Source organism: Vicugna pacos, chromosome X (assembly GCF_048564905.1).
Source record: "Vicugna pacos chromosome X, VicPac4, whole genome shotgun sequence".
Classification (NCBI taxonomy): domain Eukaryota; kingdom Metazoa; phylum Chordata; class Mammalia; order Artiodactyla; family Camelidae; genus Vicugna; species Vicugna pacos.
Genome location: NC_133023.1, coordinates 54,148,347 through 54,168,307, shown reverse-complemented (window position 1 = coordinate 54,168,307; position 19,961 = coordinate 54,148,347). Strand labels below are relative to the sequence as shown.

General features: G+C 43.3%; 1 protein-coding gene and 1 long non-coding RNA gene across 4 annotated transcripts in view; one reads left to right on the top strand and one right to left on the bottom strand.

Annotated features, from left to right (window-relative positions):
- Positions 1 to 1,548: 1,548 nt before the first annotated feature.
- Positions 1,549 to 18,928, bottom strand: DGAT2L6 (diacylglycerol O-acyltransferase 2 like 6). 2 transcript variants are annotated; one of them, XM_006217677.4, is made up of 7 exons: positions 18,742 to 18,928; positions 8,676 to 8,786; positions 8,074 to 8,144; positions 7,498 to 7,702; positions 5,791 to 5,965; positions 3,265 to 3,476; positions 1,549 to 2,823 (listed from the first exon to the last, which is right to left on the bottom strand). In XM_006217677.4, exons 1-7 carry the CDS (start codon positions 18,824 to 18,826, stop codon positions 2,669 to 2,671), a joined length of 1,014 nt encoding a protein of 337 aa, XP_006217739.1. In that variant the 5' UTR covers positions 18,827 to 18,928; the 3' UTR covers positions 1,549 to 2,668. The 2 variants fall into 2 exon arrangements, with proteins under 2 accessions (XP_006217739.1, XP_072812869.1); XM_072956768.1 differs by having other exon boundaries at positions 1,550 to 2,823; positions 8,676 to 8,739; positions 18,742 to 18,872.
- LOC116279218 (uncharacterized) overlaps positions 3,466 to 19,961 on the top strand; it is a 59,006-nt gene continuing 42,510 nt past the window's right edge. The window contains exons 1-4 of one of the 2 annotated variants that reach the window (XR_012067631.1): positions 3,466 to 3,549; positions 6,290 to 7,462; positions 8,278 to 8,449; positions 10,554 to 10,944. This is a non-coding gene — a long non-coding RNA (uncharacterized lncRNA). Of the gene's footprint in view, positions 3,550 to 5,960; positions 7,463 to 8,277; positions 8,450 to 10,553; positions 10,945 to 19,961 lie in introns of those variants that run through there. The other variant, XR_012067630.1, reaches the window with a different exon arrangement.

Below are 19,961 nucleotides of genomic sequence, written 5' to 3'. Positions count from 1 at the left end.
ATGTTTATACTATACTGTAGCCTATTAAGTGTGCAATAGCATTATATACAACAAAACAACGTGCATACCTTAATTAAAAAGAACTTTATTGCTAAAAAATACTATCATCTAAGGCTGCATCAAGTTACAGTCTTTTTGCAATAGTAAGATCAAAGATCACTGATCGCAGATCACCATGACAAATATAACAATAGAGAAAAAAATTGAAATATTTGCAAGAATTGCCAAAATGTGACACAGAGATGAAGTGAGTAAATACTGTTGGGAAAATGGCTGCTTGATTTGCTCCCCACAGGGTTGCCACAGACTCTCAATCTGTAAAAAAAGACATTACCTGTGGTGGGAAATAAAGCAAAGCATAATAACATGAGGTAAGCCTGTATAAATAGTTCTGCTATGACCATCCATATACGAATTTTTGTGACCATGTGTTTTTAGTTCTTTGAGTGTATATGTAGGAGTGGAATTGCTGGGTCATATGATACATTTGTTTAACTTTTTGAGGAACTGCCAAGCTGTTTTCCAAAGGGGCTGCACCATTTTATGTTCCCATTAGCAATGCCTTCAGAGTTCCGATTTCTCCATACCCTGACCAATACTTGTTATTGTCTGTCTTTTTTATTATAATTATCCTAGGGAGTGTGAAATGGTATCTCATTGTGGTTTTGTATTGCATTTCCCTAATGATTAACTGAGCACTTTTTCATTTGTATATCTTCTTTGGAGGAATGTGTCTATTCAGATCCTTAGCCCAGTTTTAATTGGGCTGTCTTTCTGTTGTTGAGTTGTAAGTTACTTATATATTCTGGATACTGGATACTAGTCTAGATACTAGGCTCTTATCAGATACATGATTTGCAAATTTCTCCTATTCTGTGGGTTGTCTTTTCACTTTCTTGATAGTGTACTTTGAAGCACAAAAGTGTTTAATCTTAATGAAGTGCAACTTTTCTAATTTTTCTTACATTGTTTGTGCTTTTGGTATTATATCTAAGAAACTGTTGCCAAACCCAAGGCCAGCAAATGACTCGATATTTTATTCTAAGAGTTTCATTGTTTTAGCTCTCATTTTAGGTCTTTGATCCGTTTTGAGTAGATTTTTTTAATACATGGTATGAGGTAGGGGTCCAACGTCATCCTTTTCCATGTGAATACCCAGTTGTCCCTGTATCATTTATTAAAAAGACTATTCTTCTCCCCACCTTGAATTATCTTGGCACCCTTGGGAAAAATCGGTTGACTATAAATGTAGGGTTTGTTTCTGGGCTCTCAATTCCATTCTGTTGATATAAATGTTACTTTAATTAATACATCATTTTCCCTGAGGCCTAACTTGGGACCATTCTGAGTAGCATCAATGGCATTTTTACCCACACTTATGAACTAATTTAAGTAGGGTGCCATGGCACCTCATTTTAAAAAATAAAGCTGATTAATGGGTCTCCAGGAGGTGTTGTGGTTGGTGTATCAGAAGGAGCTTTGGATTGGAGTTAGTAAAACCTGGATTTGATTTTCTAGCCAGAGCTATGTGGCTTTGGGCAAGTTCCTTAACCTCTATGAGTTTTAGCTACTATGAAATGAAAGACAATGGCAGTCTCATGGGGCTGGTGCTAGCATTAAGAGACAAAGGTTGTAGAGGGGAGGGTATAGCTCAAGTGATAGAGCGCATGCTTAGCATACATAAGGTCCTGGGTTCAATCCCCAGTACCTCCTCTAAAAATAAATAAATAAGTAAAAGCTAACCACATTCCCCCTCCCCCAAATAAATTGAAAAAATATGAATTTAAAAAAAAGAGAGACAAAGGTTATGGAAACAATGGCATCGTCCCTGGTATGCAGTAAGTGCTTGACATAAAGTGGCCTCACAGCTGGTCCACGGTCTTGTAGGTGCCCTCCCTCCTGACACATGGTAGTTATGTGGGATCAGGAGAGATGGGCTACTCAGGGGGTTCCTCTGCCAGTTTCCTGCTCCTGTCTCCTACCCTGAGCAGCAGATCTGGTTCCTCAGGGGCAGCAGGAAGGGTGGATAATGAAGAGGGAAATGGATCTCAACAGACCAGCTTTCTGGCCAGGTTTGAAGGAAACCCAGTAGTGAACCCCAGAGTAATTAGGCAATAGTATCCTGAGCTACATAGCTCAAGCTTTATTTTTAGAAAGGGAAGAACATAATTATTTTAAATAAAGTTTTTGCCAGTGTGGAACAGTATCACAGCAGAGGGAATCCTGTCCGCCTTGATCAGGAGAGCATGAATCAGGTCCCTGGTTTACCTTGTTGTGGCCCCCAAGTTGTCCGGAAAGGGCCTAAGAGGAAACAAACCACCCTTGTTCTCAGCAAGGCTTCTAAGCCCCAGCTTAGTGATAGTGTCATTAAGGCTCAGGAGAAAAGGGCATGGTGTTCTTTGGCTTCTCATTCCTCTGATCAGAGTTGGCTGGAGTCAGGAGGCAAAAAAAGATCTGTGGACTCTCTGACTCTGTTTGCTAAGTTGTTGCCCAGTCTTCCCTGTCCCTCCAGTTGCTTCTCCTAAACCTGATGAAGTACTTTCTGGCTTGGTTGGCCTCCTCACTCATCCCTGAGATCCTCCCCAGTCCCCAGATTCTTCCCTCCATGTGACCCTACTTGGATCCCTCCGTGCTTTGGGGATTTAGTAATGGGGGAATCCAGCTCCTGTTATAAGATCGTCAGCTCCTGGGTCTCAGAGAGGCCATACTGAACTTTGTGCCGGTCAAACAGCTTGCGCAGGGCACTGATGTAGAGTGCGTGGTACTTGTCCACTGTCTTCTTGTTTGGCCTCTCAATCCTGGGAAGTGGCAGGGGCTCCCCAACTGTGGGGAAGGAGGAGAGACAAGCATCAGACCCCCCCAACTCAAATTACCCATCTCTCAGAGGGAGCCACTTACTGAAACTCAGTATCTGGGTCCCCTCCCCTTCCTTTGTTCTCTCCCTCTGCTCCAACCCCATCCTGTCCCACGTTCTCCAAATACCTCATTTCACACACATACAAGAGAATTAGCATAAACTTAGGAGAGTGGTGAAGGAATATATGCAAATAATGATGCTCCCATGGCAGCTATTGAACTCTGTCCCACCTGTGAATAGCCACAACTCTTATCTGTTTAGCTGTCCTCCCCACCCTGCCCTCAACCACAACCACTGGAATTCCCATTGCCCATCTGAGCTGTGTGCCAGCTCCCCTGTGACTTGATGGATGACTTAGGTGGAGGGAATCAAGGACCCAGGTGATCCAGAGATACTGGAAAGCTCACCGACAGTGGTAATGGGCTGATTGAAAGGCAGGAAGCCCCAGGATCCTCGAGTGAAGCCCTGGCCATGGAAGATACATAAGCTGAGTCCGATGATTTTTTTGAATGTGTCCTGGAAGGTTTTTTGGAAGAGCCTTATCCACGTGCCCTCAGGGAAGGTCTCTTGATTGTAAACCTCATTCTCTCCAAAGGAATAGGATGGGACAAGGTATGATCTGCAAAGAGAGGGGCAGAAGTGTAAGTTCTCCCAGGAGCCCCTCCTCCACCCTCATTGAAACCCTCTCCAAGGTAGGAAACCTCTACCATCTCCCCATTATACAACAAGAACCCAAGCACCCAAGCACCTCCAGCCTTGTATCTCATTCTTGCTATGCCCCACCTTCCCAACTGAATCCTTTGTGAGGAGTTGCTGCGCCTTGTCCTGTGATGGTAAGAAACTCATCTCAGGCAATCTAATTGCCTTTATTGCACATAGCATCCAGAGTGTTCTTCCTAAACTGCATATCTGGACATGTCACTTTTCTCTTTAAAACTCTTCCCAGAGCTTCTCACTTTGTACCGCGCTGCTTAGTGTGGCCTTTGTGCTCTAGCCCTGCCTACCTGGCTAGCTTCCCCTCTCCCGACCCCTTACCTCGCACTCTGCTTAGCCACACTGAGTGTGCTAAGTTCTCTCTCTGTACATCCTGCTCCCTCTGCCAGAGATGCCTTCCCTCTGTCTTCACATGGCTAATTCTACTTTGCCCTTCAATACTCACCTCCAGTTTCATCTCCAGTAGGAGACCTTCTCTGACTACCTCCAATTCCTCTCACTCCCACCCCCCGAATCTAGTGCTTACCTCTTTCCTACACTAACACTGCCCTAAACTCTGCACTGCAGTCACCTCCTTACCTGGCTGACTCCCAGTAGACAGCAAGCCAACCAGAAGTGGGAACCGTGTCTTATTAATCTTTGAATCCCTGGGGCCTGGCATAGTGCCTGACATGCCGTCGTAGGTCCCCTGAGTTCTTTCTGCCTTTTGGTCTGACTGGCAATCCTTAGTAATCTTTCAATTCACAATTCAGATATCACCCATTTATGAAACCTCTACTTTGGGTGAAAGACTTTCCATCAACTGGTGCTCCCATAGTGCTTTGTACATATCTCCATGGTGGCACTTCTTCCATTCGACAAATATTTATTGAGTTCTTTCTATGTGCCAGCCCTGTTTTAAGTCCTGCAGATCCATCAGTGAACACAATGGATTAAAAAAAAATCTCTGTCCTCATGGAGCTTACCTTTTATGAAGGGAAGACAGACAATAAACCATAATACTGAAAAAATTTAAAAACAGATATATAAATAAATAAAACCAAAAAAGAGCTGGTTAATGTTGACCTCAAATCCAAAACTGCATGTGAATATAAAGAAAAGTTGCTTCTAATAAATAAAGAAATAAAGAAACTGATGATATAGAAGATGCTAAGTGCAATGAGAAAAAACAGAGCAGGATAGTCAGGACAGACCTTACTGAGAAGAGATGTTTGAGCCAAGACCTAGAGGAGGTGAAGGAATGAGCCAAGCAGTTATTTGGAGGAATACTGTCCCAGGCAGAGGGGACAGCTAGAGCAAAGGCCCTAAGGGAGGATCGTGTGGCTTGTGTGAGGGACAGCAAGGAGGCCAGTGTAGCCCTAAGGGAGTGAGCAAGGGGGAGAGCAGTAGGTGATGAGATCAGAGAGGTGGCTGAGGAACAGATCAGTTAGGGTTTTGCAGGCCCTTATAAAGACTTGATTTTGCTCGGAGTGAAGTGGGAGCCATTGGAGCATTTGAAATAGTGACATGATCTGACTCATGTTTAATAGGATCATCCTGGCTATGGTTGAGGATAGGCTCCTGGATGTGAGGGAAGCAAGGACAGAAACAAGGAGAGCACTTAGGAGGCTACTGTAATAATCCAGAGGAGAGACGACAGGGTGACAAACCAGGGGGTGGCAGTTTAGATGGTAAGTGGTTGGCTTCTAGATGTATGTTGTAATTCTAGGTGATGATGTCTGTCTTCTGTTGGACTGTGAGTTCCTTAAAGGCAAGGACCAGATTTATTTTTAGATCCTCAATGCCTAGTACTATGCCTGATGCACAGGAGGTGTTCAAAAACTGCTGAATGAATGCATTCTATTTCTCAAACCAGACTACATGCTCTTTGAGGGGCAGTAACCATGTCTTATTCATCATCCCCACAGCATCAAGCCCAGTGCCTTCCTTGCCCTGGGTAGGTTTTCCAGGCCTCTGAGTTAATGGATTGCTATACACTGAAGCCCCTCTTTCCCAGACCCCCAGTCTGCCGGGCTCATGGGCAGAAAGTGTAGGTCTTCTACTGTTCTTTCTCCAACTTCAAGTTAAAGTGCCCACCAGAATGTGTCTGGAAGCCCAAACACCTTCAGGGCACAGCATGAGAGAGTAGAGAGAAGCAATCCAAGTGAAGAGATTCCAGAGAGATGCTACGGAGGACCTATGGTACCCTAACAATAGGGCACCAGAACGGAGGGACCCACCCGGTTTGCAGAGCCAGCTTCACAAAACCTTTACGCTGTTTAAGTAAGATGGTAGAGGCTTTCGGCCGGCACAAGAGGGCTTCAGCAGCTCCACCCACCACAACCACCACAGCATTGCCTGAGCCTTTCTGGGTCAGCAAAAACTTCAAGGCCAACTTACTCACTGGGCACACACCTGCAAAACCAAAGAGTCAAGTGACGTAACATACTTAGTGCCTGAGGATGAGGTCAGGGGTTCTTCTGGGCTCTTCCTGCCAGAGACAGTTCTTCTGTCTCCTGCCTATTGTTTTTTCCACTCTTCTGTCTTTGAATCTCCACAGCCTGGGTCAGCCCTCACCTGAGATTGGGCCTTAGGGTCAGCTGCTTGCCTTGGGGGTCTGGGCTACTATAGTTGGCTCTGCATTGAGTTCTTCTGCCTACTCTCTCTCAGTTCTGTAGTATTTAAGCCCATCCCTTCCCTCTCCACCCATGAACCCCAACCATCTTTCACTCTCCCCAGGCTGACAGCGCTGGAGACTCTCCAGAGTTCTCTTCCTTTGGGGTCATCAGGGAGAGCTGCCGCCAACCAGCTTCCTCCTTCAAGCCACCTGGCAAAGGGAAGTCATTGGCTGGGGTTTCTGGAGAGTAAGCTGACCTAGGATCCTATCCAAGCCAAATTGGAATGCAGATGAACCATGGAATGAGGAGGACATCCTGTTAATCGACAAGAGTCACGGAGTCTTTCCTCACTTCTTCCCATCTTTGCCCTGTGCTGCCCTATCATTCTCTCCTGGGATGGCAGAAATTGCCTTCAGGCCACAGTCACTGAGATACCACTGTTCCAGGTTCATGCCAACCTCAGAGGGGAGTGGAACCATCCTCTGGGACTCTGTGGTCCCACCTGGCCCCAGATATAAATGTATCTTACCTTTTAATGTTTGGCTTCAGTTGTTTTCTGGTGTCCTGAAGGATGACTATTCATCTAGAGAGAAGGACTTTTGTCACAGTACCCCGGCTTGAAGCCTGGCTTGGAGAACTTGTCCTGGATTCTGATGGAGACCTATCCTTTATCCCTTGACATCTTACACAAGTTCGAAAGGGTTCCCAGGAGACGAAGGTCATGGGCCAGGAAGGTACCAGCTAATATGAAAGACTTAAAAGTGTCTTTGAGATGCCCTGGGATGAGAGCTGCTACACAAATGACTGGCCAAAAGAAGCCAACTGACGTCCCAGAAAGAATCCAGCAAAGTTCATCTGAGCTGTCCCATTCATGCCTCCTTTTCCCCACATTTGGTTTTGATCTGTCTTTTTTTTTAATGGAGTTACTGGGGATTGAACCCAGGACCTCATGCATGCTAAGCATGTGCTCTACTGCTGAGCTATTTCCCTCCCCAGCTTTGATCTTTTTGGATTTGGCTTTTGCTTTCTGCTTTCCACTTTGGCTTTGACCCTGAACTCCAGGCATCCACTTCCTCCTCTGAAAGGATTCCTGGCAACTCTTACGAATGCCCATAATTTACCCTGGTGCCTAACCAAACCCTGCCTCCCAGATCTTGGACAGAACCTGAGACTTGGCCCTATACTCCTGTTCCTGGCCCAGTGTGTTCCAGACTCATGTTCTACTAAGTCCTCTTCCAGCAGAGAGTGAGAATTGGACTGACCACCAGGGCTTCTTGGACTTGGGAGCCCTAAGGTAGGTCAGAGAATGGAATGATTTCTTATACTCACCCATTGACATTATATATTCTCGCACAATTGGGATCCAGAACATCCCTTCCAAGGTCCCTACATAAGGAGTGATGCCTGGGAAAATCCGAGCAAAGCCAGTGGCTTCGGTGGCAAAGTTGATGAAGACACCATAAGAGAGAATGCCATGGGGGTGGTTGGCAATGATATAGTTGTGTTTGGGAGAGAGGTCATAAGTCTTCACCAGCTGTTAGAGGGAAATTGAGTCAGAGCAGTGGATAGAAGTAAGAGAGGACATGTGGACTCAGATCTCAGCAGGTAGCATGTGTTTCCCTTGGGGAGCCCCAAATCCCTATTCATTAGGATGTCATCATTTTCATGGGGTTGCCAGGTATTAACAATGCTCAGAGAGGCTGAGCTGGGTTTGCCTTTGAGAGGAAAGTCTGCTATCCATGCATCTCCCCTCCCCCACCATCTATCTGGGGCCTGTCCTCTGCATTATGCCTCTGGGCCTTGCCCTCCACTGCTGGCCACCAAAGCCTTTGGAAACATGTTGCTGAGTGAGGAGGGAGAGTCTGGGCGTCAGGGAACGAGGGCACCCAGAGGAAGGGTAGTCACCTTTACTGGGAAGTAATTTTGGAAATACTTCCAGAGGGTCCAGTTTCGTACCCAAGCTGAACGCCTACCCCCTGCGGGTACAGAAGAGAAGGGAAGAGTGGTTGAGATGTCGCCAATCCCTCTACCTGTCCCAGAGGTGGAGTATTCCTCTGAAAGTCTTCAGGTCATGGGAGGGTCCCCCTTCTCACATGTCCATCGTTTTAGGGCACAGAGCTACACGTACTGGCCCTGAATCCAACCCCCAGGAAAGCACAGGAAGCCCCTGCTCCTTGGAAGCAGCCAGAAAGGTGAGCGGGAAATTGGCTGAGGCTGGGGGCACCCGCCCAGAAACCAGGAAGGATGAAGACACAGGGAGCCCCTGCGCCTCTATTCCCTGGTGAGTTTCGCCCTCCTCTCTTCCTCTCTTGCCCTCTCCCCTCCTTTGCTCCTTCTGCCTCTGCCTCTCTCCACCTCCTGCCCTCCTTTCCTTTCCTTTTCCCCTTCTTTCCTCCCCCTCCTCCCTCTTCCTCTCCACCTCTCTCCTTCCACACCTGCCCCGCCCCCATCCCCGTGCTTACATCCTTGGCACCGACAGGAACCACCACTCTTCCCCCGTTTCTTACCTTGACTGTGGGTGTTCCAGTCATAGGCCAGCCAGGCTAAGGCAAGCACGGACACCATCCAGAACTTTGTGAAGACCAGAAAGTAGGGTATAAGGAAAATAGGAATAGCTCCTGAGGGGGACAGAAAGGGTTCATGCCCTTCAGTTCTCTTCAAGTTTAATGCATCTCTCATAACTCCGATCTCTGCTCTGTGCGGAAGGAGCAGGTCAAGGCTGGTGGGAGACTCCCTATCCCCTCCTCCCACCCTAGCCTAGGTCTGCTGTGGTCCAAGATGACCTCTGAGTCCCTGGATCTGGGTCTGAGATCTTAACTGAGGAAACCGCAGAACCATGATGTTCTCAGAGCAGGCCCTCAGCTGGGGTCAAAGGCCAGCACTACTTGGCAAATGGAAAGAATAGCACCTTGGGCCAGTGACTGACATCCCCATTCTGGGACCTCAGGAAGTCCTCTCTAAAAACTCAACCCTCCTTCCTTTGTGGAACCGCTCTGTCAGCACATTTTGGTGGAGGGGGACTGCCTGCAGTGTACAGGCTGTTTGATGCTGAGAGGAAAACACGTATTAGAAATTGCTTTACTGGGTTTGATTTTGTCCCATTCCAAATATCTCAAAGGTTTGGAAGAGGGAAAAAATCATCTCTGTTAGTTAGCAAAGGGCCACAGCAGGCTGTGAAATGCAAACGTGATACATCTTAGAGGCAGCAGGAGCAGCAGTCCATTTTAAAATCTGCATTCATGGGGGGAAAGGGTATAGCTCAGGGGTAGAGCGTGTGCTTAGCATAGAATCCCCAGTATCTCCATTAAAATAAAAATAGATGAAAAAACCTAACTACCTCCTCCCTTCAAAAACTTAAAAATTAAAAAAAATTTAAATAACAAAACAAAGATCTGCATTCATGAGAAGAGGGGCTAAGCACACATATTGTGAATTAAAAAAAAAAGGACCCAGGAAAAGGAATGACTTCTTTGACCAGAGAACCACATCATGGTAGATAAAAGTTTTAGAGAAGGGGAAGAAACTCAGGAGTTACCTACCAGCAGGTTTGTCGCTTGCATTTTCAACGTAGATGAAAATAACAGGAAAAAGATGGAATGGGCATTTTTTTAAAAAGTAGTTGAGTGGAGTAGTGGAGTAGATAAAAGCCTAGTGATAGTCTGAGTCCGCTTACAAGAGCTGGCCAAAATGGTTGTTGTAAGCACGCTAATTCAATAGGAAATAGCGTGTGGGGGTGGGGAATTTTATGAGAAGCCTGTCGTGGGTAAAAATCCTGCTACCTCTGACCTCCGTAAAAGATGAGAGGAAATTTGTGGGTTAAGCTTCAGAAGAAAACTCAGATAAAGTTAAATATGAATCATTGTTAATTAGAAGTTGTCTACGTGTATATAATTTCTTTTTTATCTTACTTCTAATAAGTTTAGTTGGTATCCCCAGTGTTTAGAACAATGCCTTATACCCAGCAGATGTTCAACAAATATCTATAGATTGGCTGAAAGATAAAGAAATGTTTTCTCTTTTCAATATTAGGTAAACTTAAATGATTAGTGTTTAGTCAGCATTTATGTTTTTTTTAAAGCCCATACATTGTTGACCACACCATTCAAAGTACTTAAAAAATGTGTGTGTGTGTGTATGTGTGTGTGTGTGTGTGTGTGTGTGTGTGTGTGTGTGTGTTTGGAGGGGGTAGAATTAGGTTTATTTATTTATTTTAGTTGTTTTTAATGGAGGTACTGGGGGTTGAACCCAGGACCTTGTGCTTGTTAAGCATGTGCTCTATCACTGAGCTATACACTCCCCACCAAGCATTTATTTTATTTTAAATCTGATGTTATTTTAAAATTTTAGATGGGTTAATTGCGTGCCTTATATCTTATGATTTTCAGTTATCTACCAAGAGCCAGACCTTGAAAACACCATCCCCCTTGTGGAATCTATTAGAACTGCATGGCACCTCAGGAGACCATAGGTGTCCTTCCAGGGCAAGTCTTGGAGACCAGCCTGTTTGATTATCATCTGTGTCACTCATGGTGACAGAAATGGGATTTAAAGATACAGGAGAAACAGAGGCCAAAATTGGGAGAGCATAACTTTGTGGAACAATGGGTTCTGTGATAGAACGCAAGGGTATCTGAGGCAAGAATGAAGAACGACCATGTGTATGTGTGGCCCTCCCTGAGATATTATGACCTTGACACCGGGAGATGCTTCCAACATCTTGTCCATGTTCAAGTTAGAAGTTTTGGAGTGGATTATCAAGGAGGGAGTTCACATAAGGTAAGCTCCTAATTTAGTTTGTACTGAAAATGACTGTCATTCTAATAGATGTGTAGCATGGTATCTCATTATAATTTTTATTTGCATTTCCCTAATACCTAATGATGCTTAACAGCTTCTTCTGTGCTTATCTGCCTTCTATATATCCTTTTTGGTGAAGTGTCTGTTTAAATATTTGGCCCATTTTTCAATTGGGTTGTTTGTTTTCTTAGTGAGTTTTGAGAGTTCTGATTTATACAATCTGGATACAAGTCCTTTGTTGGATACATTATTTGCGAACATTGTCTCCTGTCTGTGTTTATCTTTTTATCCTCTTAACAGAGTCTTTTCTTAGAGCAAAAGCTTTTAATTTTGATGAAGTCCGATTTTACCAGGTCTTTTTTCTTTTACAGATTGTGCTTTTGATGTCAAATCTAAGAACTCTTTATTTGACCTCAGATTATGCAGGTTTTCTCCTGTTTTTTACTCAAAGTTGTACAGTTCCATGTTTTACATTTAGATCCATTTTGAGTTACTGTTATAATAAGGTGTGAGGTTTTGGTCAAGGTCCATTTACTACAGATGGATATCCAGTTGTCCCAACATCACTTGTTGAAAAGATTATCCTTCCTCCATTGAATTGCTTTTGTGTCTTTGTCAAAAATCAATTGGTCATATTTGTGTGGGTCTGTTTCTGGACTCTGTATTCTGTTCTGCTGATCAATGTGTCTTTCCCTTCACCAATACATCACTGTCTTGATTACTGCAGTTTTATACTAAGTCTTTAAATCAGAGAGTGTGATCCTCTAACTTTATTCTTTTTCATAATTCTTTTAGATATTGTAGTTCCTTTGTTTTTCTATATAAATTTTAGAATCAGCTTATCGATGTTTACAAAATCTCCTGATGGGAGATTTTTAATTAAACTTTTTAGTTTGGAAAAAAAAAACTTTAGATCGACAGAAAATCTGCCAGAATATTTTTCAAAATATATACACCTTCTATTTTTTCATTTTTGTTGGGGTGGGTAATTAGGTTTATGTATGTATTTATTTATTTATTTTAATGGAGGTCTTGGGGATTGAAACCAGACCTCGTACATGCTAGGCACGCACTCTACCACTGAGCTATACCCTCCCCCTTGCAAGAATATTTTAATAAAATCCCATATAACCTTTGCCTCCCATTGTTAACATTTTACATCTGATTTATTTCTAAACATAAGTACATACATATGTTTGTATTTGAGAGTACATTGCAGAGATCACAACCCTTTGCTGCTAAATAACTGTGTATTTTCTAAAAACAAAGGCAGTCTTTGACCTGATAGCACCCACAGTGCTATTATCAAACTTGGGAAATTAAATATTTATGAAAAATTGTTATCTAATATACCCTGCTGGGATTTTTTATTTGAGTTGTGTTACATTTATAGATCAGTTTTGAGGAGCACTGACATCTTTACTATGTTGAGTCGTCCAACCCATGAACATAATATGTCTCTAGCTATTTATTCATTAGCATTTTATAGTTTTTAGGCTATAGATGCTGTACAGATTTTGTTAAATCTATTCATAAGTATTTTATTTTTGGAGGCATTTAAATGGTATTGTCTTTAAATTTCTATTTTCAATTGTTCTCTGCTAGTGTATAGAATTATAGTTGATTTTTATGTGTGATCATGTGTCCTGTTACTTTAATAATCTCATTTGTTAGTTCTTAGAGTGTTTTTTTTAGAAGATGTAAAAAATAGGTTTTAAAAATACTGAGGTGGGGAGGGTGTAGGTCAGTAGTAGAGTGCATGCTTAGCATGTATGAGCTCCTGGGTTCAATCCCCAGTTATCTCCATTTAAATAAATAAAATAAAATAAAATAAAATAAAATAAAATAAAATAAAATAAAATAAATACTGAATTTAATGGGATTTTCTACACAGATGATCATGTCATCTGTGAATTAGGACAATTTTATTTCTTATTTTTCAATCTGGATGCTTTTCTTTCTTTTTTATTCTTCTTGCTTTCTTGCACTTGCTAAGACATTTAGTATGATGTTGAATACAAATGGTGAGAGTGAACATCCTTGCTTTGCATCTCGCCATCTTCCCATCTTAGGGAGAAAGGTTTTAGTCTTTCACCATTAAGTATGATGTTAGCTGCAGGTTTTTTTGTAGATGCTCTTTAACAAGTTGAGGAAGTTGCCTTCTGTTCCCAGTTTGCTGAGAGGTTGTATCACGGATTAAAGTTTGTCAAATGCTTTTTCTGCATCAGTTGACATAATTGTGTGTTTTTTCCCTCCTTTAGGTGGCTAATATGGTAGTTTACATTGATTCTCAAATATTTACACTTGCATTCCTGGGATAAAGCCCACCTGGTCATGGTATATTCTTTGTAATATATTGCTGGCTTTGATTTGCTACTATTTTGTTGAGGATTTTTGCATTTATATTCATGAGGGATATTGGTCTGTAGATTTCTTTTTTTGTACTGTTTTGTCTGGTTTTAGGATCAGGGTCTGGCCTCGTAAATGAGTTGGCAAGTGTTCCTTCCTCTTCTATTTTCTGGAAAAGACTGTGTAGAATCTGTGATATGTCATCTTTAAAATGTTTGGAAGAATATGCTGTGAAACCATCTGCGCCTGCAGATTTCTGTTTTGGAAGGTTTATAACCTTCCAAAATTAAAATTTAATTTAATTAATGGTTATAGGTTATCTATTTCATTTGGGGGTGAGTTTTGGTTGTTTGTGGTTTCCAAGGAAGTCTCCAAATATAATTGTTAATTTGTCTATTTTTCTTTTCACTTCTGTCAGTTTTCGCTTCAAGTATTTTGAAGCTCTGTTGTTACGTGCACACACATTTAGGATAGTTATATCTTCTTGAACTGATCCTTTTACCATTATGTAATGTCCTTCTTTACCCTTGGTCTTGACTTAAAAAATACATTTAAACCTGTACAGCCTCAAATTACTAGTGAATTACTAGCTTAAGTTAAAGATGGTACTGATACGAATCTAAGTGGTCCTTTCTTCAAATCATCTCTGATTCATCTTGCCTGTTCACTTTCCCCATATAGGGATAGCCAACATTTATTGCATACTCATTATGTAAAACAAAGTATTTTATATGCATATCTTATTTAATCTTCATAAAGATCCCATTAGGACAGTAAGAATTCTCATTTTGTGGATGAGGAACCCAGGTTCACAGAGGTTAAATAACCACTTATGTGTCACACAGCTGGCTCTAGACTTCCAGAGATGATGTAGTCTCAGGTTGCCTGGAAAATGCTCCAGAGAAGGTATGACTTGAGCAGTATCTCAAAGGGACACTGCTGTCCGTGGATAGTCCAGGAAGAGTGATCAGGGAATCTTTCCAGTGGTGGAAACAGAGCAGAGGGGAAGGAGTGGGAGAGTCCCCTTCACACTTGTCCTGTGAAGAGAGTGCCTGGCATACGAGCTTCATGCAGGGCAAGAGTAAGAGGATGAGCTGGTAGAGAGTTAGAGCCAGAGAGTGGAGGAGGCCTTGAATGCTCAGGATAACACAGGTGTACTTCATTGAGCAGCAATGGAAAACCACTGCTTATTTTTGAGCAGGAGAGGGCTGTGATCAAAGATGTGTTTGAAAGACTCTTCTGGGTGCAGGCAGTGGACTCACTGGAGATGGTGGATAGGTGAGAGGAGGGGGCCAGGGAAGAGGATCTTGCAATAGTTTATATTGATGCTGATCCAAGCTCGGAAGAGACAGATGGAAAGCCATCCTCTAATTGGAAGCTGGGCCTCAGAGGGGCTCTCATTGCCTAATTTCAAGGGTCATGAATCTTTTTTTTTTTTAATGGCGGTACTGGGAATAGAACCCAGGACCTCGTGCATGCTACGCATGTGCTCTACCATTGAACTCTACCCTATCCATCCAGGGTCATGAATCTCTGTATTCCACATCTTCCCCAAACCGTCTTTTCATTCCTCTCTTCTCACTGCTTCCCTCCTTCTTGTCCCTCTGCCATTTCTCTTCCCCTTTCCCCTATTTCCTCCCCCATCTCTTCCAGTAATGATCAGTAAGCAGCCATGATGCTGAACACCATTCCGGAAGGAGGAGAAGTACTGAGGGAGGCTCTGAGCAAGACAGAAGGAATGAAGGAAAGAGAGTGAGAGAGACAAGGAAGAAGGGAATTAGGGAGGAGGAAGGGAGGAAGGAAGGACGGGAGGAAGGAGGGAAAGACAGACACTTTTCTGTCTGGAGCGTTGACTAGGGACCAGGCTGAGAGGGTGGGGATACAAAGGCTTAGGCGGGGAACAGTACTTGTCGGAAGTCACACAGCTAATTGTTATCCAAGTTTGACTAACTTCAGAACCCATATCCTGTTTACTCTGTCACACTGCTTCCCTTTCCGCCTTCCCTGATCACCTTAAGACGGCGTGATATTTTCTTTCTGTGAAACCCTAATAACACTTCCTTGTGGCTCTTTCCTTCACTTCCTACAGTTTGTCTTACAGTGTAGTGATTTGTGTATGTGTCCAGTACAGACACACAGAGTGTGTACAATGGTGGAATGAATGATTGGTTTATCTTTGTTGCTAGATAGTAAGGACCTCTAGTTGAGACACTGTTGTAGTCTCAGCAAGAACAGCCAAGGTCTTATAATGAGTAACTGCTCTATAACTGTTGAACACCTTTGAATCTTAGGCACCTCTGTGAGCATCATACACTGTTAGAGGCTTTAGCTACCTTGGTAACCTCCAAGACCCAGGATTCGTAATTTCTAGCATAATCCCTAAATGAACAGAAACAGGATGTATGACAGCATAAACTCGTGGAAGACAAATGGAATGATAAAAATAATAAATTTCAAAGAAGTCAAGACAAATGGCCAATAAACTCATGAAAAGATGCTCAACATCACTCACCGTTAGGGAAATTCAAATCAAAACCACAATGAGATTTCACCTCATATCCATTTGGATGGCTACTAAAAAAAATAGACAATAAAGAAGTGTCGGTGAGGATGTAGAAAAATTGAAACCCTTATGCACTGCGGGTGGAAATGTAAAATTGCATAGCTGCTGTGGAAAACACTATGGCAGCTCCTTAAAAAATTTAAAGATGGCATTACCATGTGGCTCAGCAATTATCCTTCTGGGTATGTAGCCCAAATAACTGAAAGCAGGGTCTGAAAGAGATATTTGGGCACTCGTGTCCATAGCAGCATTAGTCACAATAGCCAAGAGGTGGAAGCAACCCAAGTGTCCATTAACGGATAGATGGATAAACAAAATGGGGTAAATACATGCAATGGAATATTATGCAGCCTTAAAAAGGAAGGAAATTCTGTCACAACATGGAGAAAGCTTGAAAACATTGTGTGAAGTGAAATCAGCCAATCACAAAAGGACAAACAGTGTATGATTCCACTTCTATGAAGTGAGACCGAGAGGAGAAGGGTGGTTGCTAGGGGCTGGGGGGAGGGGTACTGGAGAGTTATTGTTGAACCGGACAGAGTTTCAGTTTTACAAGATGAAAAGAATTCTGGAGAGGGATGGTGGCAATGGTTGCACAACACTCTGAATGTACTTAATGACCATGAACTGTACATTAAAAAATGGTTAAAATGGTAGATTTTATGTTCTGTGTGTTTTACCACAATTTAAAAAAAAACTTTAAAAAATGTAGGTGAAAGAAAAGATTCACATTTCTTATTAGTGTTTTCACTTAAGACACATAGGTGCCATCATTTGTCCCTAACATCTCCGCTCCACTCCTCCAGCGATTTTAGGGTGACTGGAAGCTGGTGAGGTTGGGGAGGGGGCATTAGTAGGAGGCTAACCCTCATCATCTTGGACCCTTACGTATGCAGTGTTGAAGATACCTTCTATTCTATCCTGTTCCAGAGACAATGTCCTTTGAGAGGGGGGAAAGGAAGAGAAAAAAAAGACTCAAGAAAATATTTTCTGGGAGAAAAATGAGAACGTGTCCTTGAGGAGAGCTCCCCAGAAGAGCCAGAACAATCTGGGCACTTGGCTTCAAGTACCACACCGAGGCTTTCTGGGTGGGACAGACCTCACACCAAGAAGGATCAGCTCACACAGCTCTTCTTCCCTTGACCTCTTTTCCCTGCTCTCTCTGCCCGTCTTGGCCCACACTTTCTGGGATCCGGACTTGAAATGCTGGCTGCCACCATGATGCCAAGTCTCTTACGACATCCCTTACTTCTCACTTTCCTAGCTAAGGGCTGGAATGTGTCAAGGGGTCTTTTTGAGGAAGTTAAGATAAATGCAAAGGAAAACGAAAAGAAAATAATGAAAGACTAGGAACAAATAAGTTTACAAAAGAATCACTTCCTCATCTTAATACAGCTAGAGTCAAGTCACTGATAAGCTAAGAGCATGATTAGTATGATTTAGTTCCAGTAAGGCTCAATAAGTCTTCATCTTTTGGGGACCATAGACCCCTTTGGCAGTCTGGTGAAACCTCTAGATCCCTTTTCTGAATAATACTTTTAAATCCGCAACATACACAGACTTACAAAGGAAACTCATCATATTAAAACACAGTTATCACATAGAAATCAAACTGTGGTTACCCAAGGGGAAAGGGATAGGGGGAGATAAATTAGGAGTTTGGGATTAACAGATACACATTATTATATATAAAATAAACAACAAGGACCTGCTATTTAGCACAGGGAACTGTATTCAATATCTTGTAATAACCTATAATGGAAAAGAATCTGAAAAAGAATATCTATATATACATAGGTATCTGTAACTGAATCACTATGCTGCATACCAGAAACTAACACAACATTGTAAATCAACTACACTTCAATAAAAAAATTTTAAAAGCCACAGTTATCAGAATATTGCAGAAAATGTGATACAGTAACACGGGCTTCTGGATTTATGCATTAAATAACCACACCTAATGGTAGTTCCAATAACTACTGGAATTCAGAAGTGGTAACGAGCGTAAATGAACTTTTGCTATGCCTGCAACGACCGGCATATGAAATGTAAATCTCCGTGATGTCTATTGCTGACAAATTCACTGCTACGTCTGTGGTTTGCTGCCTACATTCATCCTCTCAGTATGAGCTTAGTGAATATAAAGAGGTAGTTTTTCCCTTCCAATTTCAAAATTGTCCCTCCTCTCCCAGTTCTAGGTCCATAGGCCCCTGGTTAAGAACCTCTGCTCTATGGGGTCATATGGCCTCCTGTGCACTGGACTCGGCAGCCTCTGAACCTGTCCCATCCTTCAGGATGACACTTCTCCCCTTCCAGTTTCCCAGCTTGCCCCCATAACTGGCTGCCCACAAAGCCCTGGTTTCAGGCTTTGGGAAAAGCTTGGACGTCTCAGCCCATTTGCCTGGCACTGATGACTATCATTCTCTGAGTCCACTGAAGAACTGGCCCTTTCTCAAAATTCTCTCTAATGAGTCACTCAGGCAGTCTTCTGATTTTCCAGAATTCTCTCACCATACTCTTATACTGGAAAATCCCATTCCATCTACTGGTGCTGCCAACCAAGTGCACCACCTCTGCCCCCATCGCCAGATAGGACTCTTTGCAGCAAGTTCAGAGGAGGTAGTCCTGAGAAAAGGCTGGGGTGATCCTTAAACCAGAACAACTGCAGCCTCACTCCTGGCCTTCATGCCCCTCAGTTGGGAAGAGAGAAATCTAGTGAACTCAACAGGAACTCTCTCTCTGGGTGGGGAGGCATAGCCCCTCCAGTGAAATGATCTCTTTAGAGCCCTCCTCAACTATAGATTCCTGGCCTCTTTCTTGGTGGGCTCCCCTGTTCTCTCCAGCCTATGGGGTTCACTCACCTAAAATAACATAGACTGGGATCCACTGCAAAACAGAGAGGGTTTGGAGGCTTCTCTGAAGGTCCAGTCGGGAGAGGGAGCCCATGGGTGTGGTACTGTTCTGTTGTGGCAGGAACCCCAAACAGAAGGCCAGGGCCTCTAAAGCCAAGCAAATTACAAGTGCCTTGCTTTAATCTCATCACTGAGTCCCTTTATCTGCTGGAGGTTTTAGCCTTGACCTAACCTTTTCTCCAGTCTTCCCTGTCCTCTGCCCCACCCCAACTTCCTACACACACGTGGATCAGACTGTCTAATCTCCCTAATATGCAACCTTTCTCCACATGTGCTCAGTTGCCTCAGGGTGGTTCTAGCTCTGTGTGTGTCTCATGGGGGTTGTGATGGGGTGTCCTTACTTTGTAAGTCTGTGTATGTTGCACATTTAAAAATATTATTCAGAGAAGGGATCTAGAGGTTTCACCAGACTGCCAAAGGTGTCCATGGCCCCCAAAAGATGAAGACTTATTGAGCCTTACTGAAACTAAATCATGCCAATCATGCTCTTAGCCATAAATTAGTGCAGAAAAAGGGAATGGCTTAGGCTTCAAACAGGACCCCTGAAAAGCAATCTGCTACCTTTCCCGGCTTAAGAAAAGGGACCCGGCCATCACACTTGTTTCTGCCCTGGTGGATGCTCTTGGGCTCCTCCCGTCTTCTGCTGGGGGCCTCCTCGTTGACCAGGGCCTTTTTCTGCACAGAGATCTAGACTTCTCAAATCCCTCCTTGGGCCTCTGTTCCCAGGGACTCCGTACCAGCTGCCAGTGGGAGAAGCATCACACAGAGGGCAGACCTGGGTTCCAGTCCCATCTCCACCTTGTTCCTCCCATGGAAAATTGCTCCATCTCTCTACATAGGTTTGGCCATCTTTTGTTGGAAGGCAGTGCAGCAAGCAGTTATGGGCGTGGACTTTAGGGCCAGAGAGCTGGGGTTCAAATCTCAGCTCCGCCACTTACATGTGGCTGACCTCTGTGCCTTGGTTTCCCCATCTGTCAAATGGAGGTAATAATAGTACCTACTTCCTAGGGTTGTTCTGAGGATCGAGTGAGTGAATGTAAAGTGCTCAGCACAGGGCCTGGCCCACAGTGGGTACTATTGTAAATGTTTCCTGTTATTATTCTTCATTTAGTTCAATTCATGTCTATTGAACATCTGCTATGTTTCTGGCTAAGAGGCTTGCTTCTGCA